Source organism: Pelecanus crispus, chromosome 10 (assembly GCF_030463565.1).
Source record: "Pelecanus crispus isolate bPelCri1 chromosome 10, bPelCri1.pri, whole genome shotgun sequence".
Classification (NCBI taxonomy): domain Eukaryota; kingdom Metazoa; phylum Chordata; class Aves; order Pelecaniformes; family Pelecanidae; genus Pelecanus; species Pelecanus crispus.
The window spans coordinates 1,934,022-1,957,074 of NC_134652.1; the positions used below are offsets into that span (position 1 = coordinate 1,934,022).

At 44.6% G+C, this 23,053-nt stretch overlaps 1 protein-coding gene across 2 annotated transcripts; it reads left to right on the plus strand.

Annotated features, from left to right (window-relative positions):
- Positions 1-8,958: 8,958 nt before the first annotated feature.
- Positions 8,959-19,577, plus strand: C10H10orf143 (chromosome 10 C10orf143 homolog). Of its 2 annotated transcripts, none has more exons than XM_075717505.1 (4): positions 8,959-9,039; positions 14,398-14,538; positions 14,669-14,734; positions 19,197-19,577. In XM_075717505.1, exons 1-4 carry the CDS (start codon positions 8,959-8,961, stop codon positions 19,224-19,226), a joined length of 318 nt encoding a protein of 105 aa, XP_075573620.1. In that variant the 3' UTR covers positions 19,227-19,577. The 2 variants fall into 2 exon arrangements, with proteins under 2 accessions (XP_075573620.1, XP_075573621.1); XM_075717506.1 differs by lacking the exon at positions 19,197-19,577 and adding an exon at positions 18,019-18,112.
- The last annotated feature ends 3,476 nt before the right edge of the window (positions 19,578-23,053 follow it).

Below are 23,053 nucleotides of genomic sequence, written 5' to 3' on the forward strand. Positions count from 1 at the left end.
AATATGTTACAACTCATGCCACTGGAACCAGGATTACCACTGGTGATGGGGAATCACATTGTGAAGAAATGGAACAGGATAAGAAGAGTGAATATTTTATTTTGTTTTGTCTAATAATACTTATGTACTTCTGATGTGGAAAGAGAAAAAAAAATTAATCCAAAATACTGTCTTATCTCTGTGCTGTTAAAAAGATGGTCATAAAACATCCTGAAGAATGTTTACTGTTCCTACAAAGTTAATGTAAAATTTTGACACATTAATCATCGATAATATTTTATCTGAAATCTCAAAAAGCACAGGAGAAATTAATCCAAAATAAAATATTAATAACTCCATTGAGTTACTGTTTTTTCTCAAAGAATATTTCCAAGAAAACAAAAGCATATAAGTACTTTTGAATAAAAAGAAAAAAAGATGTAAAAATACGTGCTTTGTATAAACAAATCCTAGTTGACCTAAAGTACGTTGCTACCACGTTGCACTACTGGCCACTCAAGGGAAAGACCTGAAGCCAGTGTGTGACACCATAGTAAAGTAACAGGCCAACTGAAAATAGATTCAACTTTAAGATTGTTCTCAGACCACCCTAAATCTTCATTGTTCAACAATGCGGGGTTTTTTTGATTACTTTTGAAAAGCAGCAAGTGGAGGATGTAGCTGAAAATTTTGATAAAGTCTTCTCCACTGTTTATCTGTTCAATACTTATTAATTGACTACATTACCAGAGAGAAAAAAATAGTTTAGAAGCAAACTTTTGGAATAAATTAGAAGTATTTTAACAAAATTCTAAACAAAGTGTATGAATCATGAAGCGACATCAGGACAATTTGTTCATCCTAACAGTTACAGGTTCATCTTAATCGGTGTCATGATAAAAGCAGCAATTCAAAAACATTTCACAGGCATCACAAGTGTGAGAACCTCAGCTCTGTTCACTGATTGCTACATCTCTCAGATTATTTGGGATGAGTGGAGGGAAGAAAGTCTAGTTCTATATATTTTCTCAGACATTTTAACCTGACGTAAAACCAGTGGCATAATCAGAAATTTGTAAGAACAGCAAATCTTTGGGGAAAGCATATTTGGGATTTTCTATGATATTTTGCTGAGTTTCAGAGCTTTTAAAAATTACTCTTCCTTTCAGTCGCGAAACAAGGAAAAAACAGTCATTTTTTTCCCCATAAAACATTTGTTTCAAAGAAAGTAATTTTGCTTAAATTCCCAATTCTTGTGTTAGATAAGTCCCACGGATTGCCCAGTTTTATTTTCGATGTCAGATCATTAAAAAAATCTCATGTTAAATAATCTAGAACGTTGAGCGAATAGCCTATACCCTCCTCCCGCAGCTCTTTCATGACTGACGAAAAGCATTAGACTGTGTAGAGTGGCACAGGACACAGCGTTGTGCCACTAGTAAGGCTAAAATACGTAATTCCACAAACAGATCTATTTTCTAACGGTAAATTCTTTTGCCTTTTAAGCTCCCTAGTACCACACAAAATTGGCACTCCGATCGCAGCGCTCTCTTTGATTAGAGACAGGCTTACATTTGCGGAAAAGACTGTAATTTTGGCGATAAGAAAACGCGCTGTTGCAGTCTGATTGACTCCCGTGTTATTATTTATCGTCCATACTGCAGGTCCCGCTGCCTGGCCCTTTTTCAACAGACGGAGCTGCTTTTCCGCTGCGGAGTTCAGCGCAGATCATGGCCTACACGCTGCTCAGGTCAAGGCAATGCGGGATGGAGGGCGTAAGTACTCTCTAGTCTGCGGGCCAAAGCTCAATGAGACGAGTGCACTTTCGGAATGACGCGCCCTACTTCAGCTGTAGGGCAGATGTAACTTCTGGAAATGAATGTCTTGCTCCGTAGCCTATGTCAACTGCAGCTATGTCGCATAATTTAAAACCTCACTCTTTAATAAGGTTCACAAGACCTTTTCAAGGTTCATTTGGAAGGTAAAAACAAGGATTGCTGTTAAAAATGTATAGGCCCATTGAGACGCAGGAGAACTAAATCTCCCTAACATTAGGCTATATTTCTGGGCATCCCATATGGAGTATTTGGCAGCACGGTCCCAGGGAAACCCGGGGCTTCAATGACTCCAGATTGAACAACAGGCAGCGGGCCAAATTAATCTGGCAAGCCTCCCATGGTGCCCAGTTGATCTACTGCTCACCTCAAGTTGCAAAGAACTTGACTGCAGAGGCGATATCCAAATGGGGATGAAAGAAAGCCTGAAGACGCAGCACGCCGCAGTGGCGTGGGCGGTCACTCCCGAGTGCCACTCGTATTTTGCAGCCCTGCCTGAATAAGTCAGCTTGCAAAAGAATTGTGTCTTGGTTTGCATTTGCTAATTACCATACTGTAGCGCTGAAGTATTGAAAAGCATATTCCTTACAGACACGGGTTTTATTCTGTTATATTCAAGCTGGGAATTCCCCGTAAAATATTGATGTGTTTTAACATAATTCTTGTTCTAGCCAGTCCCTGAACCCACAGCTTTATGTGTGGCAGAAAAGTTACTGCTGCTTAATACCATTTTCCTGAGCCGTGCTTAGACAAAGACGTGACAGTATAGAGACTATGGAAAGAAATTAATATAGCTGGAAGTTACTAAGTACTCGGGGTATGTATAAGCTGTGTTTTCATACAGAAATAGTATTTATTAGTACATGTACAGTGTAAAATAAAAATTAATACCTTCAGAATATATAATATTCTGATATATATTCTGATATAATAATAACCTAAGCAACACCTTTTCTTGTTTTATCTGGTTACATCCTTTCTCTGTTCTGATGTATCATCAGCTGTACTTTTGGGAATTTAGTCTGTCCTTTGCTACAAAAGACTTCTTACTGTGCATCGATTTGGCATCTTATTTATACAGAGTGATTAAGAATAGCGTATTTTTGTTGATTCTTGCAAAACCAGCTGCTTGGGCATCAGAACTGGTGAGATTTACTAGACTGTACATATTAAGATTGATCCTAGAAAAAAAAAAAACTCTGGTTAAAGAAAATGGTTGCATTCAAAGTCAAAATAAAATTTATATTAAACCAGATTATTTTTCTTGATAAAATTCTTTTGAGTATTGGTTTTTCCCTAGGGGCCTTGACTGTGACTAGCGGATGATATGATTAACACGTAAGGTTCTCTCCCTCCTTAAAAAATCATTGTAAATCAAGGCAGAATTGTTAGCTGTGTAGCAAGAGATACCCAAAGGTGACAACCTGCTTTCACCGAAGCAAAGCTGAGATTCATTACATGTGTGCAACCACACGTTCGCACCATTCTTGTTGGTTCGTGGAAGGAGTCTTTATTGTGCCCTTTTATTCTAGGGGGTTCAGAGAGCCTTGAACATGAACAGAAAAAAAAAAGCTTGGATGTGATAAGAATGTGTGATGTGATTATAAAGGGTGAAAATGACAGATTCAGAAGATGAGCGTAGAAAACTCGTAATAATTAGAGGGTAGGAGCCAGGAAGAGGGCACCAACAATGGTAAGAATGCATAATAGAGTTCCGAAAAAAACCTTTCGTCATAAGCAAAAATGTGATCTGGTATTATATTTTTGACTTTTGGATGCATGACGTAAGACAAAATGAAAAACACTTTGGTCTGGAAGAACATATAGGTTTGGGAGGTGAAGAGATTGTGTAGTACGAACACTGCAAAACAAAGAGGAGATATTCTGAAACAAGACAGAAATTCACTTTAAGACATGTCAGGTCTTAGTATAATAGCAGTGGGAAAAGGCTATGACAGGTCACTAGTTTTCTTGATTAAATGTCAGAGTTGTATACCCAGAATAAGAGAAAATTAGGGGAAATTTAACAGGAAATCAAATACAGCAAACATGGAAATACTGACATTTTCATCTAGGAAAATGGTAAAATTAAGGTCCCAGTTGAAGACCTAAAGATAACGGTTCGCTTCGGACCAAGGAGGTAAAAAAGAACGAACACGTCTGTAATTGCAGCGTTCCCGCAGTCGTGAGCATTTCTCTAACAGCACTCCACAAGTGTGAGAAGAAACAGGTTGGAAGGTGTGACAGGTTTGTGACTGCTAAATCTACTTACTCAGGGTAAACATGAACACAAGGAAACAGTTTTTTTACCGTGAGGGTGGCCAAACTCTGGAGCAGGCTGCCCAGAGAGGCTGTGGAGGCCCCATCCTTGGAGATTCTCAGAACCCCAGAGTCCTGGGCACCCTGCTTGAGCAGCGGGGTGGACTAGGTCATCTCAAGAGGTCCCTTCCAACCCGAATGATTCTGTGAAATTATCCTCCTTTTACGTTACCTGGTACTCCACGAAATGATGGCGCTAACAGCAGAGAAGGCATGGAGACGTTTAGCAAATGAGCTTGGTGGAGGAAAGGGGGGGAAATGAGCAAATGGACAGAAGAGTGAGAAGACTTGCGAGTCCTCAGTTTCTCAGCATACAAGAACGCTGAATCTAAGGATGGGATTTTGGGGTGGCACAAAGTAATTTCTCTGCAAAAAAAGGGCAAACGACTTCAGATGAAAGTCAGAAAAGCCCCAAGAGGCAAAAGGGTCTATGAATTTAGCGAGTGCAAATGCAGTTGATGATGTGGCGATGCCAACGAGCTACCTCTGACGACCAAAGTAAATCTCCATTCCTTTGCTGGAGGGTGGGAGGGGTTTTTTGTCTCACCTGCAGAAGACAAGGTGCATCCTGCATTGAAAACATAAGACCTTGCATTTGGAGGTGTATTCATGTAAATATCGGCATGTCTTTTCTTTCTAGCCTCTTAGTTCCCAAGATGTCTTGAAAAGGTTTGTAAATTATATATCCTCTGCCTTTGTTACTGAACTCTTAAAATCTGGTGATTGTAGCATTTGCATTTTTACTTCAGGCCATGCAGCCTTCACAGCGTAAGGAATTAATCACAAGAACACCCTTTCGGATTTGCGTGACTATTCTTTGCAACTTACTGAAGTGAGCTTTCATATTCTTTATCATACTCTTTACAAAGCTAAGCTTTTTCTTGTTCGGAAAAATATCCATGGAGGGAGAGAACTGCTGCTCATTCTGTTCACGCAGGTACCACTGAACTCCGCAGTTTGTACGTCAGATGAGCCTTCTCTAACGGAACTGCCATTTCCAAACCTTGCACCTGCAGAAAAGGATCCCCTGCCGCATGCTGACACATTTAGATGGATGTGTCACAAAATGCACGTTTTTTATAGTGCGTCCTATTGTTCTAAACACGAGAATGTAAACGGGAAGCCAGTCCACAATGCTAGCTATGCTGGCAAGGCGCATAAATAGGCTCTGGGGGTGGGATTGGAAGGTAACTTTGAAATAATTAAATAAATCTGATTTGATGTGAATGGATTTGGGTTTGATTCAAACTCTGAAATGACTTATGCTTCAGATGTTCTGCAAACTGGATTACCCAGATTTAGGGTTATTTTTTTCTATCAGGCATGTCAAATGCTAAATTAAAAAAAAAAAAAAAAGAATCTGTGGATTATTTTTTCATGATACGCCCTCAGGCTCAAAGAATGTGACAGAGCATATACTGTAAGTACAACCGGATCCCTAGTGAAGAATAAGCTCTAGAAGGAATGAATGCCAGGGACAGCTTGACAATATGTGTTCTCTCCTGCAAAATACCTGGATTTGGCAGAGCAGAAAAGACAAGCAGTATATTTCACCCTCCTGACTGAGGATATCATCCCGTGCTGTCACAAGACCCAGCAAAAGTAAAATGAAGGACTCTGATTTTATCCGTGATATACAGTGCCAGCAAGTGCTGAGCACTGTTGAATTCTGCTCAGTCACACCGCCTCCCTTGCATTTTGTTTTCTCCCTTTTGGTAGGAGATGGAGGGTGCAGAAGACACCTCGGCTTCTTTAAAGAAGGGCGTCATCCTCTAGGGAAGAATCTTCTGTTGATCTTTTCAGAATTCATCTAAAATAAGTATGTGCCCGTTCTGGATCACCGTGCAGGTTGTGCGGCCAGCTCTCAGGTCCAAGCCTGTGCAAATAATTTTGGTCTTCTGCTGCCAAGGGGGGGAATTTGCAGATGATCCTTGGAAGCTTCTGAATGATTCTGCTTGGAAATTGGACATTTCTGTATTGAAACTCAGGTACTTTCCTGTGACTTGATCTGAAATAATGATGGGCAGCTCATTGCCTGTCATCCCAACGGGAGGAGTGACTTGGACTAGGGAGTAATAGAACAATACTGAACAGTACAACAGTGTTGGAACAGGCTGCCCAGAGAGGTGGGGGAGTCCCCAGCCCTGGAGGTGTTCAAAAAACAGGCAGACGTGGCACTTGGGGCCATGGTTTAGTGGGCATGAGGTTGTTGGGTTGATGGTTGGACTGATGATCTTAGAGATCCCTTCCAACCTTAGTGATTCTATTCTAGTTTTATTTTCATTAAAAAATAATCCAGCCACCAAGCCAGGAAACATGAAATTATTACTCTGCCCTGAATTGGTTTAGTGGTGGACTTGGTAGTGTTGGGTTAATGGTTGGACTGGATGATCTTAAAGGGCTTTTCCAACCTAAACGATTCTATGATTCTATAACATGCAGCAGCGAGGGAGGAGGACGCCAGGTCAGTGCAAGCCCCTGTAATGGTCAGTCGCTTCCCTGAATGTCTGTATGTAGACTGAGGTACCTGATTTTGGGTCCCCAAACCTAAAAGTCAAAATCATTACACTCAGTGCTGCTCAAATTTGCAACTGCTTCCTAATACAGAGTTCTTTGGTGCGCCATCACACGGCGTTTAAATGTTTCTTTGAGAGAAAGGCAACTTCTGCAAAAAAAGTAGGAGCCAAGCCAAGGTGTTCTCATCAATTCTGCATTCAGTCCTTACTCCTCAGCACAGCGGGTCGTATTTGAGAAGTGAACCGCTTGTTCCCTGGCTTTGGGAACGCACACGATGCTGGGCACGTGTCATTTTCTAGTTGTCATTTACACTTGGCTTCTGATCTTTCCTGGGACTCTAAAGGAGGTTTAGTTCTTTGGGTGAGACCTAATTACAAAATTCGCTCCACTCACTGATGGCAAGGGCTTTGATCACACCATTACGTGCGGGGATGAACCCTTACTGCAGGCCACAACCAGCTCACTGACACAGACGGAACGGGCAAAACCAACTTAATGGGTTTTCTGACCCTTGCTTCAGGCGGCACACAGACGGAGCAAGCCCCGTTACTCTTCCCTAGGAAGTATTTTTTTTTTTTATTCCCATCTACTATGTCAACTTTAAAGCTCTCCATTTATTTCCAGCCCACACACCAGCGCAGCCTCAGTCACACTTCCACGTGGGTTTTGTTCTTTGATGTGTTGGCATTCCTACAGCCTGGAGGCACAGAAACAAGACGGTAAATTACATAAAGTCACACACGCAAAGGTCTCAGTGTCCTGGTTTGGGCTGGGATAGAGTTAATGTTCTTCCCAGGAGCAGGCACAGTGCTGTGGTTTGGATTTAGGAGGAGAATAACGCTGATCACACGCTGATGGTTTAGTTGTTGCTCAGCGCTGCTTATGCCAGGCAAGGGCTTTCCAGCTTCCCCTGCTCTGCCAGGGGCACAAGGAGCTGGGAGGGGGCACAGCCAGGAGAGCTGACCCCAACTGCCCCAAGGGCCATTCCATACCATACGGCGTCATGGGCAGTATAGAAACTGGGGGGGTTGGCCGGGGAGCAGCGATCGCTGCTGGGAACTGGCTGGGCATCGCTCGGCGGGTGGGGAGCAATTGCATTGGGCAGCACTTCCTTTGGATATTATTATTGTTATTATCATTATTATATTGTTATTATTATCATTACCATTTTACTTTATTTCAATGATTAAACTGTTCTTATGTCAGCCCAGGAGTGTTTCTCACTCTCACTCCTCCGATTCTCTCCCCCATCCCATGGGGGCAGGGGCAGTGAGCGATGGCCGCGTGGTGCTGAGCTGGGGCTGGGGCTGAGCCCCCACACTCAATGATATTTTCTTGTTGCCTTTAATGCCACCAAACCCCAAAGGAATTCAAAGGGAAGAATAAAGCCCGTCCCGCATCCGCTGCCATCCCTGCCCTGCGCGGGGTTTAGGGTAAGCTGAGCGCGTATTTAAAGCTTCAGGCTGTTGCCCAGCTTATAATTCTTCTGTTACCGACTGAGTCATAGAATCCTAGAATCGTTTAGGTTGGAAAAGCCCTTTGAGATCACCCAGTCCAACCATTGACCTACACTACCAAGTCCACACTGAGCCAATTCAGGGGAGAGCAGCAGCCCCACACCTCCTGGCTTGGTGGCTGGATCATTTATAATGAAAGCAAAAACCAGGAATCACTAAGGTTGGAAAGGAGCTCTAAGATCATCAGCCCAACCATCACCCCAACACCCCCATGCCCACTAATCCATGTCCCCCAGTGCCACCTCTGCCCGTGTTTTGAACCCCTCCAGGGCTGGGGACTCCCCCACCTCTCTGGGCAGCCTGGTCCAGTGCTTGGCCACTCTTTCTGTGAAGAATTTTTTTCTAATTTCCGATCCAAGAAACGCTTGAAGAAACGCTCCGGCAGTTAATCAAAGGCGGACGGGTAAAGCTGACCCTGATGACGCAACACCCCCATGATGTCACGTCGTCCCGCCCCTCCGCAGGAGCCAACCTTGCGTCAGAGGGGGGGGTGCTGACGCAAGCCGGCGGCGCTGCGCGGGACCTCGCTGCCCCCCTCCCCCCCCGCCCTCGCCGCCTGCGCAAGAAACGCGGAGCCGCGGCGCGAAGGCTCCTGCGTGACGTCGGCCGCCGGCGGCTGTAAGGCCTTGCTTACGTCACGCAGCCGGGCTTGGCGGGGCGGGAGCGGGGGGCGGCCTGCCGCCGGGGGCTCGGCCCGCGGCCGGGGCAGCGGGGCGCTCCGTGGGTCGGTCCGCCCGTGGGTCCGCCCGTGGGTCGGTCCGCCCGTGGGTCCGCCCGTCGCTCCTCCCGCCATGGCGGCGCTGCCGTTGCCCGCGCGGGGGCGGCGGGGGCCGTTGGGCGCGCGCGAGCCGGCGGCGGGGGAGCCGGAGCGCGTGAGTTGGGGGCGGCGGGAGGCGGCGGTTCGGCCTGGGGCACGGCACCGGCGGGGGGGCGGCCCCGGGGAGCGCCCCGCAAGCTCCTCAGTGCCGGCGGCAGCGGCCTCTCGGCACGGCCCGGCCCGGCGTGGCCGCGGCGGCTCCCGGCGCGCAGCCTGCGCCGCCTTAGCGGGCTCGGCAGGTCCCGCGGACAGCCCTGCGCCGGGCCGGGGGCGGCTGCGGGCCACGGGGCCGGGCGGGGACCGTGAGGGTGCGGCGGGTCCTGGGGCCGGGAGGGGACCGTGAGGGTACAGCGGGCCCCGGGACCGGGAGGGGACCGTGAGGGTGCGGCGGGTCCTGGGGCCGGGAGGGGACCGTGAGGGTACAGCGGGCCCCGGGACCGGGAGGGGACCGTGAGGGTGCGGCGGGTCCTGGGGCCGGGAGGGGACGGTGAGGCGGCAGTTGACCCCGGGACCGTGAGGGGTCTGTGGGCCCCGGGACCGTGAGGCGGCAGTTGACCCCGGGGCCGTGAGGGGACGGTGAGGGGACCGCGGGCCCCGGGGCCGGGAGGGGACCGTGAGGCGGCAGTTGACCCCGGGGCCGTGAAGGGATCGTGAGGGGACCGCGGGCCCCGGGGCCGGGGGGGGCACGGTGAGGGTGCGGCGGGCCCCGGGACCGTGAGGGGACCGTGAGGCGGCAGTTGACCGGGGACCGTGAGGGGACCGCGGGCCCCGGGACCCTGAGGCGATCGTGAGGCGACCGCGGGCCTCAGGGCCGTGAGGTGACCGTGGGGCGGCTGTGGGTCCCGGGACCGTGAGGGGACGGTGAGGGGACCGCGACCCTGAGGGGACCATGGGGCGGCCATGAGGGGACCGCGGGCCCCGGGCCGTGAGGCAGCAGTTGACCCCGGGACCGTGAGGGGACGGTGAGGGGACCGCGGGCCCGGGGCCCTGAGGCAGCAGTTGACTCCGGGACCGTGCGGCGGCCGGTGCCCCCTGGCGGCGGCGCGGCGGCAGTGCCGGGGGCGGCCCGGAGCGGAGCGGGGCCGGGCGGGAGCAGCCGGGGTGCGGGGTGCCGGGGTGCGGGAGCAGCGGGGGTGCCAGGGTGCGGGAGGGGCCGGGGATGCCGGGCTGCGGGGGTGCCGGGGTGCGGGGGGAGGTAGCGGTGCCCCTCGGGCCCCCCGGCCGTCGGTAACGTGGCTCCGTGCGGGTCGCGCCCGCCCGCGGGGGGAGCGGTTCCGCTGTTGGAAGTTTGTGCTGTGTGGGTGCCACCGAGCTTTTGGTCTGCCCGGAGAGAGGCAGTCTGCGCGCACGCTCTCATAACTTTAAGTGGAATTTCACTAAACAAGCTTTTTTCTTTTTTTTTTTTTTTTTTTGTTTTTGCTGATGCCCCGTTTACCAGGTGCCATTATTAATGCTCTCCATTCTCTGCTGTCCTGGCTGCAGGATTAGCCTCACAAGAACGGCGTGTTTAGCATTTATGTGCTCCGCTTCTGCACTAGTTTTCCATTTCAGCTAAGCTTGCGTGTGTATTTCTCCAAGCGGATTCGTTCCGACAAGGTGTCTCTCATCCACCACCTTGTAAGCAGCTTTCTTCCTAATAAGTGCCCAGCTGTTAACTTTGCAAAAGTTAACAGGAGTTCCAAGAAAAACCAATCCTGGCAGTTGCACTGTCCCTGGCTGTTACTTGATCGTCCCTGCTCATGGGTGACTTGAGCAAAAACTTGTGTAGGTAGGGACTAACCTCATTTATCAGAGAAATCCCGTTCTCGGAGAGGAGGAGGAACATCTGCTCAGTGACTGACAAGGTTACACAGGAAAGAAGGAATTTCTCCTGTTCTCGAGGTTAGAGAGGCAAATGACAGATTTCTCCAGGGTCATGAATTGCAGTTTGTCCACTAACGAAGGCATTGATGAGCCGGTTGTCTGGAGACCAGATAAAATTCTTCTCAAACTTCTATGAGAGAGTGCCATTCAGAATTGCTGTCGCCACCTCTGTAGATAGCAGAATACGTGAGTCAAGCTCTGCAAGGTAGTTTTAAAAGGCAACTTTTCTCATTACAGTTCAGAACATTTTCGATGTAGCCTAGGCAAGACATCAGAGGTTGGGGTTTTTTCTGTAACAGCGGTTCTTATGGTCCAGATTACAACTGAATCATCACGGCTTAATGAGTTTAAGTGAACGGCTGAACGTAGTCGGTCACAGACACAAGGTGGAACGCCTGCGCTTAACCTTCCTGCCTGCTTAGGTGATGCGTACTCATCACGTTGCGCTCTCCGTCTTCTAGTACCCACTCGCTGTGGTGCAGGGGCTTTTTAACCAAATAATTGACAACTATTTTCTATTTTAGATTTTAGCTAACAGCATGAGCCCTAGTGGCAATGCAGACGACGTGCTTTACTTTGCAACTTGTACAGCTGTGACGCTGTACACAGTTTTGTACGTTTTAGGTCTAATATCAGAACGCTTGTCGGTCTTCTCCTTGGGATTCTGTCCTGTTTGGTTTTAAGCCGTTGCCAGGACTGGGGTTGGAAGTCATTAGGAATGCTGTAGCCGACCTTTGCAGAGATGTCACCGCAGAATCAGCCGCTCGGGGATGGGAGCTCCGAACTCAGGTCTACTAAATGAAGACTGATCCCTGGGTTTGGGGAGACAACTGTTTGGAAGTCTTAACCATCCTCTTATTTGATGCTGCTATCGTGCAGTGTCCTGTGTTAGTGGCTGTTGCAACTGGGGAAGAGTCCCTACGTTTTTTTCTGCTCTCCCTCAGCTCCTACTCTATGTTATATATATGTACATATGATTTCCTTTTGCCTTTTGTACCTTGACATAGCTTTTTGCATGTATTTCAGAAACTTGCTTTAGGATGGAGCTCGTTGATGTTGTCCTGGATTTAAGGCCTTTGGATTTAGAGACCAGTAAAGAATAACAGATTTTCAAGGCTAGAACTATTCGCATAGTTCTTGTTTGGACTGGACTGCAAGCAAAGTTTCCCAGAACAAGGTCCTGCATGGCCCTCACATTCCTTCTGCTCTCCCAAACTGAGCCGTCTGAACCTTTCAGTAGGGAGCTGGGCCCGGATAACGGGGAGCATCTACGCACGGCCATCGCTGTCCCTTCCACAAAGGCATCCTGTGAGGCTAAACTAAGGAAAGCTGGACTGGAAGGAGGACTGTTTTATATCTACAGGACAGCTACCCATGAAGCACAAAACAGAAGCTAGCCTGGCTTTTAAAAACGTGGTAAACAAAATAGAAATCGCTTGTGATGAACATACTAAATTTATAGGAGATCTTTCAAATCTTACAGCTAAATTTAAAAGGAAACAAAAAAAAGCAAGTGGTAGTTTGTCTTAAAAATGTTTTCTGTTGCATTTAGGTTAGTTATTTCGATGTAGCTAATTTTTGCACCAGCTTCGTTTCACTGTTTATGAAAAGCAGCGTCTGCGAGGCCTTCATCCTTTCAGCATCAGTGAAAACACAGGTGTTTTTCCAGGACTTCCCAGCTGGAAAAGAGAGTTACAGAACATCTTCTCTGCGGAGAGAGCTGTTTTCTGCCTGTTGTAGGACAGCATGTGATTTGCTGTTGCTTGTCTTAAACTATGTTCCCAAGCTGGATGTGGCACAACCATTCCCTACCAAAAGCAGTCGTTTTGATGGAATCCTTGCTTGCCGTTTGAATAGCTAGCTCGTTGATCCATATTAATCACAGGCTCTTTGAATCCTGCACTGTGTGTTCTGTGCGCAGGCAGGACTGATGTATTGATTGTTTCTTTCCTGAGAGAAAGAATTCCAGAGAGTGAAGCCTTCCTTGAAGCCAGCCTCTGCTAGCACCTTCCACAAATTGTCTTGGCATCAGTGTGATAAGTTTGCCAGCCATCTGCTCTGTATGCTGAATTCCTGTCACTGATGCTAAGCATCTTAACACCCCCAAAAAACAATACCTTGAATTTATTTTTAATAAGCCAAATTTCTTCTGATGTATGGCAGTAAATCATCTTTTCCCTTTTCTCCTTCATCTCGCACGTCTTGCTAGTTACGCTGCTCTGCCACTATGCCGTACCTTTTAATAAAGGACGAGCTCTGCAGCAACAAAGGGAAGAGAATCTTTTCCCAGTGGAAGGTGGTCTATCTTTAGAGGACCTTCTCAGACTTTTTGTTATTATTCACTTTCTTAGTACAATACATATTTCACTTTTTGATTTACTTTCCATCCAAATATCCTGTATTCCTTGATAGTGTTCTCGTTTCAACTGTTTTCCACTGAGGTTCCTGTTGTATTGATCCATTCCATTTTTGCATAACATACTCAAATTTTAAATTTAGTTTCCGTGCTTCAATAGTCTGTTAGTTCTGTGGCAACACATCTTCTGCCTGTGAAATCGTATGCTTGTGAAAGAGATTGAATATTGGTATTCCTTAAACAAAGTTTGTTCAGAAAGGCATCAGAAAAAAATTTCAAAAGCTCGTGTATCTCTTTGGAATTCGGAGTCAGACCCTGAAACGTCGGTGTCAGTTTTGACATTTCCCGTTTTTCTGTTAATTTGCTGTTAGAATTTCAAGGAGCCCCTGGGATTTAGGTAGTCCTCCCGTTGCCTGGAATAGCAGTCACCGGCCAAGGATGTTCTTCTTAAGGTTTCCAGTCGGTGTCTTCCCACAGAGTTGCGTCTTAACCACACCAGTTCCTGCCCTGGTTCTGGCAGAGCAGGAAAGCAGTATTTCGGGGGACCTCTGGTCTTGCGTTGGGTTGCTCAGTGCGGTCAGAAAGTCATCGCTGGTTGGGCCAGCTCTTCTCTGGCGGTGGAATGCCTTGGTTCGCAGGACATCCTCATGTTGTTCGGTACGAGATAACAGCTCAGGTTAGAGCTTCAGAGGCGGGAAGTTAATGGGTTATATAGCAACGGAAAGCTGTAAAAAGGTGCCAGTGTTCAGAGAAAGATACAAAAATTATTACAAAATATGTCTTCATAGCTGTCTGACTTGGCTTCAGGGTTTTCCTTCTTTTTCCTTGATGTAATTAGTCATTTCACACAACTTCCCCCGATCCGCTCCTTTGATAAACGCCATCCTAAATTATACGCTAATGGAGGGTGAAGTATGCTCTTTTCCCAGTGGCATTTTATCCCTGGTTTATGAAACTGAGGCACAGAGACATTTAGTGAGATCTGCAGATATCCCCGCTCACCCAGCGCGAGATGCAGTGTTAAATACAAAATTTTGGTGTTGTGGCCTAGTGCCTGGTAGTCTGTTACTAACTTACTGTTCTTCCAAAGGAGTGCAAGATCCTTATCGGTCATAAACAATAAAATCCTGAAAACTTGTATTAAATGGCCTGTGCCTTGCAAAGACATGTAAATATTGCTTTTGGTTCTTTCAGAAACGAGTATGCAAGCTGTTAGAAACCATTCCAAATGAGACCGATGCTCGCCTCATTGATTGTGCCATGGAGCTGGATTCTAAACAGAAAATCTCCACTGACTGTGGTCCTTGGGCTGCAAAGACAAAGCAAAATTCAATGGTATGTTTACACTGTCAGCAACATCTATTTTTTACAAGAACATATTTAAAATACGTTTTATAATAAAATTGCAAATAATTGCCCCCCCCCCTTTTTTTTTGATGGCTTTGTATATGTTTTTGTTCATTAGATTTCTGAAAACCATGGAAGCAGAGGTACTGCCCAGCCTTGCCCAAGATGTATTGCTGGAGAATCTGTAAGTATATTAACCTGCTTTCTGTGACATAAAAGATAGACTTGTTCTTAAGTATTAGATCCATAAAACATAAAGTTAATAAAAACCGCAATTACATTTCTCAGGAATAAAGCATGTAAATAAAAGAAAGCAGATTGATTTAGCATTTCTGAGGTACGCCAGCAGAGCGCAAACTAATATGTTTCTAGCAGCAGTTGGAAAATATGGAGACTGTGAACACATTTTTCAAATTCACTCCAAAAAGCAGAGTTTAGAAAGTAACTGAAGCAAACAGTAACATACAACTTCCTCTACCCCGTTTTTATATCTTTCTTGATTTACTGGATCATAATGAAATATTCAGGAATCCCATTCTATCTCCTATTTTTTTTCTTCTAATTAGATACTTCTTTTCCAAAGAGTAGACAGCCTAAAAATATGACACTGTAGACATACCAGAGCTAGTTTTAAACGAGCTAGCTGAAGAACCAACTGGAGTTCTGCACAACTTGACTTTTCTGAAAAACAGTGCAAGTATTTGGACAGCTGAATAAGGCTGACTTCTGAGCTGATTCGGATGGGCTCCTCTTGGCGTCCAAAGCAAGCTGTTTAAAACCTGTATTTTTCTATTTATGTAGGCTGTAGTCGCAGCTACAGTTCGGCACCGTGTCGTATGCCATAACACTGCAGCAGTAACACTGCAGCAGCAGCACTAGAGTCTCCCACTAACAGATGACACTGATCTTAACCACTCTCTTTTTTTCCCCTGTACAGCAGGCCAGATCCCTCAAGAGATAATGGCTGGTAATAGTGAAAGAGGTTATGCTATTCCTTCGTTTCCATTTTTCATGCAAATTGTCTAACCGAAGTTTAGGAAGTTTCTTAAATGTATGGGAGCTACCCTTGACTTTTGTTTGCATCTGCTGCGTCCTTTTGAACCATCGCACAGGATTCCTTAGAGAGCCAAAAAAGAGGAGAGGCCTGGGGGAATGCCATGCATTTCGTCAGAAAGGCTGAATGTTTATAGCAAAATCTTTGATTTGATGGAATTAATGGCAAAGTTGCTGTTGAATGCTATGAGACTGAGGATGCTTTCGTAAGTCAGGAGCTGTGACTGAAAAGACATTTACCATGTCTCCTGTGAAAGAGAACACATCTCCTGCGGGGCCAGGCTGGGGGGGCTGGGGGTGCTCAGCCTGGAGAGGAGGGGGCTGCGGGGAGGCCTGAGTGCGGCCTGGCAGTGCTGACAGGGGCTGCAGGAAGGGGGGGCAAGCTTTTTAGCAAGGCCTGTTGGGACAGGACAGGGAGTGATGGGTTTAAACTACAGAAGAATAGATTTAGACTGGCCATAAGGAAGAAATGTTTTACAGTGAGGGCGGTGAGGCACTGGAAGGGGTTGCCCAGAGAGGCGGTGGAGGCCCCATCCCCAGAACCATCCCAGGCCAGGCTGGACGGGGCTCTGAGCACCCTGGGCTGGTTAAAGCTGTCCCTGGCACTGCAGGGGCTGGGCTGGGGGGGCTCTGAAGGGCCCTGCCCACCCAAAGCATTCTGTGATTCTATGTTAACTTATTTCTTCTCATCTTTAAAAATAGAATAGAAACCAGATCCAGGGCTGAGTTTAGGAATATAGAAACCAGTATGACCATGTACGTGGATTACCAAGTTTGAACTTTCCAGATGTGTTACCGTCTTTGGGGGCATGGAGAATGTCTCAGGGGTTAAAACCCAAAAAAGAAAATAACATTTTGGGATTAAAACCCAAATTGGGACATTAGGAAGTCAGTTTTGTTGTATTCTGGAATTACAGTGACAACACTGGAGTTTGTAAAATTCTTCTGTATCAGTGACCACTTAATTTTGGAAAATTATAACTGCTTTTAAGTAACATGAGTACAAATACTGTAATTCTAAATAATACCATTTCTATGTCAAGTCAGATTAGCTTGATGTTTTTTTCCTATGGCCTAGTAATGAACTTGAGATAAAAAACAGGTAACTTGAGGGGGTAACTTTCACTTCCTCCACAAACATTTATGTATTGAAGTTTGGTTATAATGGATGACTTATTCTCATAGAATCATAGAATCATTTAGGTTGGAAAAGACCTTTAAGATCATCCAGTCCAACCATTAACCTAACACTACCGAGTCCACCACTAAACTAAGTAAGGGTAGAGTAATAATTTTGTGTTTCCTGGCTTGGTGGGCTGGATTATTTTTTAATGAAAGTAAACTCTGAATCATTAAGGTTGGAAGGGACCTCTAAGATCATCAGTCCAACCACCAACCCAACACCCCCATGCCCACTAAACCCTGTCCCAGAGTGCCGCATCTGCACGTTTTTTGAATACAAAAAACTTTCTATTCACTTTCAAATGCTTTTCAGCTACAGCTGTAAGAAACAAGGAAGACAACTTGCTAACTTTACTCAGTGAGAACTGGAATCTCAAAACTAAACATTTTTTCTACTTGACTGTCCTGTGCTTTCAATGTAGAAACTCAAGGTAGTGTTATAAAAATCTGGAGCCCTTGTAGAGCTACTCGCTACACTTCTTGCTAAATGAGCCTCATATTGTTGAGTGGAAATGGAAAACGCTTTGCTCAAAGCAGGGTGATTTTAAGTATGAGTGATTTTAAATATGCTTCTGATTTCCATGATGTACGCCTGTAGTGGAGGAAAAGGTTTACCCGTGTGTGTTGCAAAATGTCAAATATAAATTAAAGGAGTAACATAGAATGTTTGGTAATGGAATAATGAAGTTAGCGTATATATTCAGTTCTCTATTATTTGAGTCGTGGGGCTGGAACAATCTGGGTGAAAGAAAAAGATGACTGCTTTCGCACTGATAGGTTGCTCTTGCAGAGAGGAGGGACTCTCTTTGGCTCCCAGTTCCTGCTAGGAGAGTTTCCTAGGTTGGACATAATGCCACGCAAAGACAGGCCTAGAGCAGCCAGAATTGTGTTCCGGTGTAGCTGAATTCATGTCATGGTGAGCTAACATGACTGCCCTGATAGAAACTGGCTGTGTGAGCGTCCTTGTGTTCACAGCATGATTCGTCTATAACCCCTCTACCTGTGGATGATGAACTGATCATATAGATATGTTAATTGTGTTCTCTCCAGGTGATCGGTTATTTGTCACCAGTGACATAACAGATACAGTTACACTTCAATAAATTTGGTAGGAATTATATTAGTAAACTATTTTTGTTCTTAAAATAATAAAAAGCTTATATTTAGAGTATAATGTCTAGCAAGCCGGTAATAGCTCAGATAACTTTCTTCACAGTTAAAATTTCACTTCAGGGAAATCGGAGACTGTCGCGGTGATTAACATGCATCATAGAAGTCCTTCAGAACAGCCAAAATGAACAGAAGGGAGGAGCCTACAGACAGCAAGATAAAGAATGTAATGCTTTTCATAATCGATAGTAATGTTAGAATCCTGTTAGAAGCTTTATTCTACTGATGGTAGGGAAATTCAAATAAATTAAAACATCCAAACTGGAACAAGTCAGACACAAAGCATATTGGGCTGAGACAATTTTTCATTGTTGTGGGTGGTCTTACCAGGATTGTATTTTGCATCAAGAAATCCTAATATTTATGGAGCTAATCAGCCATGTGAGGAACTTCACTAACATCAGCTTTCCTCAACACCTTTATTTCTGTGTTACTACCATAAGTGCTGTGAACTTCAACATGTATTTAAAGGCATTATCACTGTTAAGTTTGCTCTCTTAACTTTTAGACCTCTTTTTCTACATTTAATGATAACGACATGTTTCAGAAGGAATAAGAAGGGTATTAAACCACAATTTGAGAAAAGTACTGCTTTAGTTGCACTTTTTGTGAGCTTTCTTTGGACTAATGTGTTACTATTTAGGCAGGGACTTGGAAGAAGAGGAAGAAGTGGTGTTAACTAGAAGGAAACTAGGTAGGATTTCAGGGCAGGGAGGACACCACCGTTGTTCTTGAGATTTCGCTGTGACCTGGTAACAGAGATAACACTTCTTTTGTTCTAAAAGTATTGCTGTGAATACCTTCTTTAAACAAATACAACGTGATATAAACAAATGCAGACTAGAGTTTAAAATATAAGTTGCCAACTAGAAAGTAAATTTCTGTTCTATCCTCAAAATCTTTAAACATGTAATGGTTACATAGAATAAGGTATCTGGTGTTACAGGTACAAGTATGATGGTAAAATTGTCTGTATTCTGTATGAGTATATTTTAACTTCATGTGCTATACAAGTATCAAAACTCAGTCATGCTGCTTATACAGTTTACACTGAACATTCCCTTTGCTGTCCAGACTTCTTAGTTGTCCCCTAGGCCTTCAGGAAAAAAAGGGAACATTCATGATGCAGTTAGAGGAACTGTCGGTTTCTTTTAAAGTTAAGTTTGAAAAAAATATACTGAGGAAAAGGCTTCAGTTTTTGATGAGATAATTTTTAGTGACATGAAATTTTGTCATTTCAGGGACACTTCAACCATATCCTGGGCCTCTAGAAATTAAGAGACAGCAGATCAGCAACGCAGCGTTTCTTTTTAAATTCTAAAGATGCACCTGTGAACCCTGTACAGCTGGATATCTGTACATTCACTCACGGCGTGGATTTGCGTGTGGGATTCAGCATATCACACTTTGCTGTATGTGTTACTCTCTCAGTGCACAAGTATGGACATCATTGGTTTTACACTTGAAAAAATGCTTCTGCTTTTAAGGTAGCTTGGTATATGGTAAAAAAAAAAAGAAAGCAAGCTGATTTAACATTTTAGAGTAGTTAAGTTGATCTGGCCCAGTCGTCGCCTTGTTGATACAAGAGATTTTCCTGTCTCTCTTGGGCACTTTCTCCGATATTTTTGGAAAGCAGTCCTTGCTTGTACGTGGGTACAGGGCCTGCAGTTTTATAAATAAAGGCAGAAATGGGAGGACAGAAATGTCTTCATTTTTAGATGGCTATTGAGCTGTGAAGGCCAGTAAAAATCCTATTGAAACTTATGCTTATATCCAAAATATGCATCCAGTTCAGGTATCTTACGTACTAAACTTCTAGTTTGTTTATAACAAGCAGAGTTTGTGAATGTGGCAGGTAAATATCTAACAGAAAAAGCAGTATTATTTGAACAACCCTTGTAAAGGGAAGATGAATAGTAATTCAGCTCTGTGGAGTTCTCACAAAGTTAAGATACCATCTGGCACTCCCTGACTGTCTTTCCGGTTATTGTGATACTAGAACAAATCTGTTCAAAAAGTCTTAAACTTGTCATCCAACGTGATTTTATTGGCTTGTCACAAATAATTTCATCTACATTTTGCCAGTATAAGGGACTATATAATTTTTAAAGACATTCAGATTTTTAGACTCCAGGATAGCCCCGAGCTGTGCTGTTTGGGTGTGACGCTGCAGTGGCTGCTCTGGCTTAGGCAGAAGGGTCCTGCGAGCTCAGAACTGAGTGGCAGTACGTTAACCCTCCGCATTGGAGGGACATTGCTGCGACCTGCCAAAGCTCACGAAGAAAGCAGTCCTCTCCACTGCCTGGAGAACTGCTGAGCTATAGCTGTGCCCTGCTGCCGCGCTGCTTGCGGGCAGAGTTCAACCCGAAATGTATGGCAGGCGTGACAGCATTTGGCCTCTCTTGTTCGAGAGCAGCCAGTAGCCAGTTCAGATTAAAACGGTAGCTCCAAAGTTGCAAAAATCTAGTGACAGGCTTTTAAAGGTTGGTTTCCCAGTGGGGTTTATCAGGCCACAAAATCCTTAGACAAAGGCTTTTCAGAGTCCTAGAGTGCTTCCCATACTCTTGTGTGGAGTTGTAGCTAGAGATATCTGTATATTTAAGAAGAATATCATAGACATACCGGATTCAATTAAGTAATAGGTAAGGAAATAAGTCTATAAAGCAGAGCTGCAGTGAACTGGCATACAGACTGCTTGGTTAGGAAAGAATAAGTTTCCTCCAAGCCAATGTAAATTTTAGTTACATGGAAAATAAATATTTTCAAAGTGCAAAATTTTCCAGACGCTTCAAAATTTCCTTCAATCACAAGAACAGTACAAGCCATTAAAAGATCAAATCTCCAAGAGACAACAGTGGGTTTAGAAATTGTATTGTCCCTGTTACTTGGAAGATCTGAAACTCTTCTTGAATCCTCCTGCTCCTGATACAGGGTGATGTAAGCAATAGTATCTGTCCAGGCTGGGGAGGAACATATCCCCACTTGGAACGGTAGTGTGATGAGCAAATTCCCGTACACTGATACCACAGTTTATCGGCTAGTGCAAAGTAATAATACAGAACGTTTTCTAAACACTGAAATGACATATTTGTTACCAAGAGAACTAGATCGTATTTTGCAGGCAGTTCATTTTTACAGCATTTTCCAAGCCTTGTTTTTTTAAAAATCCTGGTAATAATAGCAGCCAAAAAAACCCCCGCAATGCTAAGCATCAGTTCCTGTGCTGTAGAAGTTGAAATGGCTGCTTGAAGGTAAAAAGCATCTGAAAGTTTCGCTACTGCCAAATGACTCAAACCTGTTATGTTTCAGGAAGTAAAATGTATGACAAGTAATGATTAGTAGAACAGTCTACAGTCAAAATTTAGAGTATCCAAAGAACAGAATATCAAAAGTAGACTGGGACTCCACGATGGTACAGTTTTCTGCTGCAGTGTATTAGAGCAGAGAAGTATGCCGTCATGTTCAAAATGCGGGGGATATGTCTGTGGATTATCAAATGCAAAGGGTGCTTTTCATTTAAGTAACTCAAATTTTATCATGCTAAGAATTCACAGATACCAGTGCACATAATACTTCTGTTTGCTTTAAACTGAACTGTATTTTAATCTGGTATGGAATATGGGAAAAACGGGAACCACCTGGTTTTCCTTACGGTCCTCATAGATTTTGTGCCATGTTCTTTTTAATTCTTCTCCTTTCAGAGTAACCATTACTTTTTGTAAAATCTGACCGTACATAAATCACAGGGCCGGTCATAGTTCGTGGCTGCATTACAGAGGCTGATGAAGTCATACTAGTGTTCGATTTTAATGTGATTTTTTCCTATCAGTCTTCCCACTGTTACTGTGCACTCTGCAGGTATTTCATTACACTGCCCACCCTGACTCTCAAGACTCCTTGGAGATTACAGCATCTGTACGGCTGAACAAAACAGGAGAACTTTATCCTAATTTTCACTCTGTAGCCTGCAGTATGAACACGGGCCTGTTGTGCTCTCTTTACACTGTTAGAAAGGCAATGCTGCAGCTCACATCAAGTCCCAGGGAGCAGTGGTTGTGTTACTCACGTGTACGTGTTGAACACCTCGGCGCTGCGCTATAGAAACGAAACGCCTGAAACGCGCACAAGGAGGGTTCTCTTTGTTTGTTGTTAGCTGTAGCCTTTGGCCTTCTCCAGGAACACAACATAGGATATGTCAGATCAATTCTATAATAATATTTGAATAAAAACCCTCTCCGTTCCCCTGCCAATTTAATCTGGTTTGAGAATGAACTCCAGAAAGGGGTTAATCATAGGTTAGCTATAGCAGGTGAACTCCCCTCACTTTCAGCCTATCCCAGTTACCACTTCCATGTCGTTTCACTGTTGTCAATAAAATACATTAGAATAGAAAAGGAATGAAAAACACTTGGCAGTTACCATCTCTGCTGCATCATAATGCAATTTGTAATGAAAGAGTATTTAAAAAAAAAAAAAGATTTTGATACAGAAATGCAATGCCTTTCTTCCTCAGCAAAGATTTCTACGACAACCCGCCTGTATCTTTCTATTCCTTCAGAGTTGATCAGTATTTTAATTTTTGCATCCCAACGTTTCGGCGTGCAGGATAATCTTCCCCAGTTATTTAACTGCAAAAGCACGGGGCTGGGTCAAATGGGAACACCTGGTTCGGTGTCTGGCATGCTCTAGTGGCGAGTAGCAGGGGGACGCCTGGGAAGAGTCCCAGAGGCAGGACACGTATCAAATGAAAGACTTTTTACAAACACAAACCCAGTATTTTATATCAGGTTTTGTTGTGGGCATCCTTTCTTGCCTCGTAGCTGAGGCCTGAACATCAAATATCGCAGAAATTATGAAAACGTCAATAGTTTCCAACAGTATTTTCTTCTTTGCTATTGTGTTGATATAAAAAAAAAATGTATTGGCTATCAGGAGAATGTTAAACTTGACTTTGCTCTTTTTATTAAGCATTGGTGTCTTCAATATTTAAGCAGCAGTTCCTGCATGCCTGGAATTCAAGTCAATACTTCATTTGCGCAGCGTAAGGACGCTCTTCCTAGTATTTGTTAAAACCAGCAGCTCCCTCCTTTCTGTTTTG